The sequence below is a fragment of the Haplochromis burtoni genome, unplaced genomic scaffold (assembly GCF_018398535.1).
Source record: "Haplochromis burtoni strain Fernald_Lab_line unplaced genomic scaffold, NCSU_Asbu1 Contig_211, whole genome shotgun sequence".
Classification (NCBI taxonomy): Eukaryota; Metazoa; Chordata; class Actinopteri; order Cichliformes; family Cichlidae; genus Haplochromis; species Haplochromis burtoni.
Window position 1 is genome coordinate 180,586 of NW_024582572.1, and position 8,853 is coordinate 189,438.

Consider the following 8,853-nt stretch of genomic DNA (forward strand, 5'->3'; position numbering starts at 1 on the left):
CTAAATAAATATAATGCAACATGAGGAATAGATATTTTAATAATGTGAAAACAAATCTGAAAAGAGAATAAATGTGATTATATGAGGCAAGAAATAACACAAGTATTAGCCTAGCAAGAGATTCAAAGCACAAAACGTTAAAACAAACACAAATGTTTTGATTTGATCAACGTGTTTATAGTGATTATACAAATGCACACTGCCTCTGCTGCGCTCCCCACACCCTAACGAGAGCATGTTTGCGCCCTCTGCAGGTGAACTCTGTGAACTGCAACACCAGCTGGAAGATCAACCTGTTCATGATGTTCAACGATCACAGAGAGGAAGTCCTCAAAGGAGTGAGTGAAGCAGCACTGCACACAGTATAAGTGCGCTAGAAATACAGACATTAGTTAGTGTTTTAAAAGGAAGTCGTGTTTAGATAGATTTAAAATTTCACATGCATATATTCAAATTAGACATTAAAACAACATCTGAACAATAACTTCAGTAATTTAAAGTCTTTTCCCTGTTTTTTACCGTTCCTTTGTGGAGGTCTTCACCTTCGCCTTTTCCTACTTTTAGTTTCATTGTTACTTTTTATTTATTTGTTGGAATATTTGCAGCTCCAGGCCGTCTCCTGGGATCTTTTTAAACTCTTTGCATAGTAAAGTTCTGTGACTGCATGTTTTATGCTGAAATTCCCCCCAAGAGTCACAGTTAGTGTCAGTAAGTCAAAGAGCCAGCAGGAGCGCTGTTTGTCACCAACATTGTTTCAGAGATAAACGATAAATGCCCGGAGAGGCTCAGGAGACTTGCAGACGAACCCAAATTGTCCTTCAGTCCTCCTTTAAGATCTTCCTGTCTCTGTCAGGGCGACGTGGTGCGCTTGTTTCACGCTGAGCAGGAGAAGTTTCTGACCTGCGATGAATACAAGAGCAAACTCCACGTTTTCCTCCGAACCACGCTGAGGCAGTCAGCAACATCAGCGACCAGCTCCAACGCCCTGTGGGAGGTTGAGGTACACAAACAAACACACACAAGTACACAAATTCTCTAGAATTTCCTCTAAACTTCCACTTGTGTTAAACTTTTTCTTTATGTGCTGATTGGTTTGACAGGTTGTCCATCATGATCCATGCCGCGGAGGGGCGGGACATTGGAACAGTCTCTACCGTTTCAAACACCTGGCCACTGGAAACTACCTGGCTGCTGAGGTAACTATGAGATCAAGCTGGTGGACTAAAGAAGCAGTCCATGAATGAAGTTTGACCGTTAAAGCAAATACCAAACACCACGCTACGGCTGTGGTTTTGCTACAACAGATGCAGTTTCATAGATGTAGATGCTAACTGATAATTATTTATCTATAAATAATATATAAGTAATGAATTGTTGGAAGGAAAGGAAAGAGCTGCTATCCAATAAATTCATTGTTGAAGACCTCTCATTTGTGTTGTTGTTGTTGTTGTTGTTGTTGTAGGAGAACCCGGGTTATAAAGGAGACAATGTGGAGCTGTCTTCCTCGGTGAGTCTCTTCCATGACACATAAGATATAAGGCATCGGTAAGTCAGAGCGGGTGTCCAGGTTTTATTTTGAAAGGGCTGTAACTACACTCTGCAGGAGACGGGACACTTTGTGTCTGACTTTTCTCTGATGACATTTACGTTCAGGTATTTAAGGCAAAGACATTTTCATTTCAAAATTTTCAGGAAAAATGAAATATTGTTTCCAGGAAGTGCCTCAACACTTTTGCCTCAGTTTGATGCGTTTTTCAAGTCCATCAAAGATCGATGCAGCCAGAAACAGCCTCCTCTGTATGAAGTCCACGCTGATCAGTAATCTAACCCCTTTACATCCTATACATGACCTCTGACCTTTCTGTAGATGGACGGTAGCCGTAGCAACAAGCGGTCCCACGGAGAGAGGATCAAGTACAAGCTGGTCGCGGTGCCTCATGGGAGCGACATCGCCTCGCTGTTCGAGCTCGACCCCACCACGCTGCAGAAAACCGACTCCTTCGTACCACGGTAGGAACACACGAGTCCTTTAACTTCCTGCAGATGTTTCACAGTAAAAGACTTTAGAGGACATTATGGGAGCGAGGTCCACTTTTGCTTCAGATGGTAAGAAATTGAAGAGTGTACTGGTTGTGTGTCTGGCTTTGGGAAACCATTTTAATTATGTAGGTCATAACATTTAGAAATAGTTTGAAATCGTAATTGACTGAGTGTCATTTTAATGAATCTGTTTTGCACTTCAACTAAATACACAATGACTGTTTGTCTAAAACAGAGAATGATTTCACTGTACCTCACAGAAAACAGGGAAAATTAAAAACAAGATTTAAGAGAAGCTTGCAGCTTTATGTCCTCGTCTTTTCAACGTTTAAAAAACAAAACAGATCTTTTAAATCATCTGATAAAGTGTTTTTGTCGTTATATTGCTGTTATATGCTGCTGTTTCTTTATATCTTATTGTGTTCTCATTAACTTTTCCCTAAAAATATCCAATAACTGTTATATTTTTATGGGGAACTCTCATTTCAGATTATTTGTTTTTACAGGGAAACTATTAAAAACGAATTTTAAAAACGTTTGTGAAACTGACCTACATATATTGAATAAATAATATATAAGACAATAGTTGACAATGATTCTTAAGCTGCATTTGTATGACAGACATTAGTTTTCTTTAACGAGGAGCCCACAGACTTCAGAACGAAGTTGAAGGGATTAAAACCGAGGGCTGTGTATCTTTTAGAAACTCATACGTGCGCCTGAGGCATCTTTGCACGAACACCTGGATCCAGAGCACCAACGTCCCCATCGATATCGATGAAGAGCGACCTATCAGGCTCATGGTGAGGTCTTAGTTTTGATCAGGTTTGCTGCTAAAAGGTGCTTAGCTGATTTAGTCTTCCATTTAATTTAAGGAACTACAATTACAAAAACATTTGTATGATGTAGTGACTCCAAATACTTGATTGTTTGGTGTTCTCAAATCTGACAAAGGAATATTTGGGACTTTTAAGATGGTGGCCAAACAAAACAAAAGAAGTTTGTTCAACCAGTTTTCTCTTGTTTCCTGGTTAATAGTCTACATGATCAATTATTTTTAATCATTATTAAGCTAATAGCCATTGCCTCAAAACCAACAGTCAAGAATAATTAACCATTCATCCAAACCATCAATTAAAAAATGCACAAAAACATGATTTCTTTTTACCAGAAATAAGATGACGTTACTCTTTGAAGTGTCTGTTTAATATTAATTTAAGTTCTTTTGCAGTTGGGGACATGTCCCACAAAAGAGGACAAAGAAGCGTTCGCTATTGTTTCCGTTCCTGTGATGGAAATCAGAGATCTGGACTTTGCCAATGATGCCAGCGCCATGCTGAGCACTGTGGTGGACCAGTTCAGCCAGGGCTTCATCAGTCAGAACGACCGCAAGTAATGAGCCACGTTGAAAAGAAAGTTTACTTTCTTTGTTGGCACTCAGGAGGAGTTAATGCTTTCTGGTGTTTCTGTTGGTCAGGTATGCCATCAAGCTGCTGGAAGATGTGGTTTTCTTTGTGGCTGACGTCATTAACAGCGGGCAGCCTGTCCTGGATGTAGTGATGACCAAACCTAACCGAGAGAGACAAAAGCTCATGAGAGAACAGAACATCCTCAAACAGGTCTGATCCTAAAAATACTCACACACCTTTTCCAGTAAAATAGTACAAGGGCTGGTTTGGAACCTGTGCCAACTCTTGAACCAGTGTCCTCTGACTCCTTCTGAGTGCAACATCAGATAATACAAACACCATGTCCTAAAGGACTTCCAGCTCTCTGAAAGTGTGTGCTTGTGTGTTTTGATCAGATCTTCGGCATCCTGAAGGCCCCCTTTAAGGACCGGCCAGGAGGGGAAGGTCCTCTGCTGTGCCTGGAGGAGCTGGCCGACCAGAAGAATGCTCCCTACCAGTACATGCTCAGACTCAGCTACAGAGTCCTCCGGCACTCTCAGGATGACTACCGCAAGAACCAGGTGAGGGGACGATGACATTCAAACTAGTTTTTATTGTTTCAAATCTTTATAAGCTTTATAAAGTTGAGACTTTTACGAGTTTGGAGCTGTCCCGGTGTTTTCTTTGTTAAGCCAAAAGCTCTTATTTTCAATCATTTTGTGAAAGCAGAATGACAAACCAGCTACTAAATGCTAAAAATGACACAACTTTGATGCCTGATAAAGCTCTTAATGGTAGAACAGCTGAAGATAACAGTGATCACAGAGACTCAAAATTCACCCCTCTCCAGGAGTATATAGCGAAGCAGTTCGGTGTGATGCAGAGTCAGATTGGGTACGACATCCTGGCTGAGGACACCATCACTGCCCTGCTGCACAATAACCGCAAACTGCTGGAGAAACACATCACCAAGACCGAGGTGGAGACTTTTGTCAGTCTGGTCCGCAAGAACCGAGAACCCAGGTACGCACGGAGACAGTAACAATCCCGAGTACATGCCAAGTGCAGATTAGACTCCAGGATTTTGAATCTTCAATCCAAAGACACAAGCTGCGTGAAGTGATTAAAATTGCTAACACCAAGGCAGCAGTGGTTTCTGACTTTCTAATAAGGACGGTGGCAAAATTTTCTATTGCTTATCTCCTGCAGAAGTCAAAATCCTCAAATTCCTGCAGTCTGCCTTTGATAAGGATGTTTGCATTTTTTGGGCAAATCCAAGCAGTGATATAGTCCAAAGTTATAGCTTTTACTTTTGAAAGTGGTAATAAAGTGCTATTCTGTTATATTCTGTTTTACTACTTGGTGTTTCCTGGACTTTGCAGGTTTTTGGACTACCTGTCAGACCTGTGTGTGTCCAACAACGTGGCCATCCCCGTCACACAGGAGCTCATCTGTAAATGTGTCCTGGACCCCAAAAACCAGGACATCCTCATTAAGACAGAGTGAGGCGGGAGGGAATAAAGATCGCTTTACCCATCTCACTTTACCTTACCCTGTGGGCACTGCAGTAAAACTTAGTTTAGTTTGGGAGAATGAGCTTTTTCAGTTTGCACCCCACCAACAAACAAAGAGTAAAAATTAAAGAGTGTGTGTAATTGGTCTTTACATATCTATCTATCTACATGTCTATATATACACACATATATCTATATCTAGAGAGAGAGAGAGAACTATAACTTTTAGTCTAATTGTTTACCGTGATCTACTTTACTGCCTGTTCCAGGCGTCGTGTTCCAAAGGAGGCGCCCTCTGGTGGTGTTCAAGGAGACTACATGGCAATGGATGACTTTGGAGATGAGGATGAGGTATGTTTGTCTGTATATTTGTAAATCGTTACCATAGATATAAAAGACGGATGTAGTCTTGTTTACGCCACCCATTTGTTAGTGAAGTCACAAGCTGAGTGTTTTCACTGCAACCATTTTGGTGTTTATATAGGACACACTCATCATGTGGTGAAGCTGCTTTATCATCCTTTATTAAATTAAAGGGGACCGTCATTTTCAAAGTCAATTTCATTTAGTAATTCAGTAAGAGCAGAAACTAGTGACAAATATAAAATCCAAAAGAAGAGAATAACACTAATTACTTAGGTCGTAGACCAAGTGAACATTTTTTCTTTAGACTTATGTATAGTGGGACGTGTTTTTGCAACTAGAGCCATAGTCACTGCCTACTGGTTATGAGAAATAATGCAGGGCACTTCTGGAATGGCTTTATGTATCAGAAATGGAAACTTTGTCCATCTTTTGTGGTCATTACCACAATACACTGAACCAATTCAAAATCCTGTTTCCCAAGACACAGAAAACTTTGATTTTCAAAACTTCAGTAGGCTGTTGTGTTTATCTAGAATACTGATTGGTTAAAAAAGTTCACACCAAAAGTTACAACAATTACAACATTAATTTATTTTTTCCACATTGTGGACTGAATACAATATACTTACTGTCTGATAGCAAAACCACATGTGACTAGGTAGTAGTATTTCTAGAAAATGGTGTAATGGGCAAACATCTCATATCTAAACAAATCACTCCCTTTCATGTCTCGGTGAAAGGTTCATTACATTTGAAGAAGACTAAACAATTAATGATGACCAAATGATTTTGGTCTTTGCTGCAGTCATGTTCTTACTTTTTAGATGGATGGTATTACAAAAATGTCGGTTCTACTCTTCCTGCAGGTGTGGCTGATGTGGACAGACAAAGCTAATGAGAAACAGGAGAAAAGCATCAGACAGCTGGCTCAGGAGGCAAGACAAGGAAATGCTCATGATGAGAACGTCCTCACTTACTATAGGTACAGCCAAACAAAAACAGCCATTCACTTCAAATCTCATAAAAATCCAACAGACTTTTGTAAAGTGATCCAAGAATACGATGAAAAGAAGCAAAGCTGATAGAGCCTGCCTCTGTGGACTTCCTTAGGTATCAGCTGAAGCTGTTTGCCCGTATGTGTTTGGACCGTCAGTATCTTGCAATAGATGAGATCTCCAAACAGCTGGATGTGGAGCTGATCTTCCTGTGCATGATGGATGAGACTCTTCCCTTTGACCTCCGGGCATCCTTCTGCCGCCTCATGCTCCATGCTCACGTAGACCGAGACCCTCAGGAACTGGTGACTCCTGTCAAATTCGCCCGGCTCTGGACTGAGATTCCAACCTCCATCACCATCAAAGAGTAAGACGATTTTAGTAAAGCAGTAAAATGTTCCTGGAGAAGCTGTGATAGGGCTGTCTTGTGGCAGCTTTGTGCTTTGATTCACTCTGACTCAAAAAGAGGAAGGGAACAAAAATACAAAACGCTGTTGAGGAAATTATAGTTTTTATAACATGCGGTTTAAACATAAAGCAGCACCCCCCACCCCCACCCGCACAAACATGTCCTCCAACCACACACACCCATATTTTGTTTTCAAACTCCATTGCGGTTTATTCACACCTCAAACAATTAAACGAATAAAAGTGAACTGCAACAAATTACTGGTAGTAATAAAAGAAACTACTAACTCTTTTACGCTACGTCCACACCTACACAGGTATTTTTAAAAACACAGCTGTTTCTATGCATTTGGGGCTTTTGTTCACACGTAAACGGCGTTTCAAATCACCGAAAACAGAGATTTTTTAAAACGCAGTTTTTGCGTTTACGTGTGGACGAGGAATACAGAGTTGGTCATGCAACGTCAGAGGTATGTGCCTTTGTTCACGTCACGCTGTGGCCACGTTATTGTTTACATGAGATGAATTTTTACAATGACAAAATACTGTTAATCTTACTATCCTCAGTTTTTACACTTACGCTTGCATACACACACGTAGTTACTGTCTCTCCATTTAGAAAGGCAAAGACGTCAAGGTGTACTTATTTTATGTGTAGTTAGAATAGAATTAGAATAGAATTCAACTTTATTGCCATTGCACATGCACAGGTACAGGGCAACGCAATGCAGTTTGCATCCATCCAGAAGTGCTTTAGTGATATAGATATATTACAATATATATTAGCAATAATATAGATATGTAAGTATATTACAGAAATGGGTCTATTATGGTATATTATAATGTACACGGTATGAAGTATGTTGTTGTTTTTCCTGTTTAATAATATTCAACATTGCTATTACATTTTTCAAAAATGCCTCTCTATGCAAAATGGGTTTAAAAGCATTAACAACTGTGGGATCCTGTTGGTCTGTGATTTGAACCAGGGGAACAAGTTACGTAGGGTCAGCCTGATACTATTTGTATTCCGCTGTAACTTTACTGTATGAATAGCTAACATCTCCAAAATGTCAGGAGTAGTTAGTTATTACAAGAAGTGTTTTAAAAATTAAAAATGTGGGATAGTGTTTCTCCGTGATTTGGAGAGCCCAGAGCGTACTCCCTGCATAAGGAAAACTAATTCTATTGCAGAGACCTACCTTGGCACTTGTTCAGGTGAAGCCAAAGGAAACATACGTTTCACCATATTTTCTAGTCTTTGGCTTGGAAGGAGGTTGGTTTGGATACGTAGTTGGCGATGCTTCATCTCCTACTTTGAAACCTTTGTGACCCTTTGTTTTCAGAAAGGTTGATAATGATTATGCTACTTCACTTTTGAAAGGTGTTGAGTAGAGTAGTTGTGACGCCATTTGAAACGGACCTTTTTGAAGCCCTTGTGCTCAGGCTTTAGCGTCACCGTTGAAGAAACTGGCAGAGCCTGGATAGCTCAGTCGGTACAGCATCAGACTTTTAATCTGAGGGTCCAGGGTTCAAGTCCCTGTTCAGGCGTTGTGTCTGTTTGCACCCCCAGGGAAGCACGCTTCTTAACATTTGGTTGAGCCTTTGCGTAAACCATGGTCTTGGTCATCAGTTCCAGAGTTCCTACCTGACAAACTGTAGTGTATCCAAAAGCCAGCTTTCATTCCATTGCTGAGGTGACACACCACACAAGAGTAGGCTCCTTCACATTGCAGCGTATTGACATGCTAATGTCACAAATTTCTTGCTTTCAGAAGGTGAAAACGATCCTCTTATTTATTATCTGAATGGCGTTTCGACAGTGTTCCAACACTGGCATGTAGTTTACACATAAATATGGTTTTTGGCCTGTAGACTGGGCCTAGACATTTCTGGCCATGGCCGAGATAACTCAGTTGGAGGAGCTTCAGACATTTCATCGTGCATCTTCGTTTTGTAACTTGGAGAGCACAGCGTGGCCAGTGAGCTAGGTTGAAGATACAAGTCAGTCTTTACCACCATTTCAATGAAATACACCTAGGAGGGGACACTCTTTATAAGCGTCTTCTAAATGGTCTCGTGGGTTCATTGAAGAACTCCAACAGTCTTGACAGTCATCTTTATCCCAGTACAGGTAATGTG

At 40.6% G+C, this 8,853-nt stretch overlaps 1 protein-coding gene and 1 non-coding gene across 2 annotated transcripts in view; both read left to right on the plus strand.

Annotated features, from left to right (window-relative positions):
* The window catches only part of itpr3 (inositol 1,4,5-trisphosphate receptor, type 3), a 66,288-nt gene that overhangs the window by 27,507 nt on the left and 29,928 nt on the right, over positions 1-8,853 (plus strand). The window contains exons 6-19 of the mRNA XM_042226410.1: positions 182-338; positions 854-1,000; positions 1,101-1,196; positions 1,463-1,507; positions 1,868-2,010; positions 2,744-2,843; positions 3,272-3,432; positions 3,518-3,659; positions 3,845-4,009; positions 4,279-4,451; positions 4,811-4,930; positions 5,212-5,293; positions 6,175-6,290; positions 6,419-6,670. Coding sequence (XP_042082344.1) covers positions 182-338; positions 854-1,000; positions 1,101-1,196; positions 1,463-1,507; positions 1,868-2,010; positions 2,744-2,843; positions 3,272-3,432; positions 3,518-3,659; positions 3,845-4,009; positions 4,279-4,451; positions 4,811-4,930; positions 5,212-5,293; positions 6,175-6,290; positions 6,419-6,670 — 1,899 coding nt within the window. The remainder of the gene's footprint in view (positions 1-181; positions 339-853; positions 1,001-1,100; positions 1,197-1,462; positions 1,508-1,867; positions 2,011-2,743; positions 2,844-3,271; positions 3,433-3,517; positions 3,660-3,844; positions 4,010-4,278; positions 4,452-4,810; positions 4,931-5,211; positions 5,294-6,174; positions 6,291-6,418; positions 6,671-8,853) is intronic.
* On the plus strand, positions 8,190-8,262 carry trnak-uuu. Its single transcript has one exon. It is a non-coding gene; the product is annotated as a tRNA-Lys (tRNA).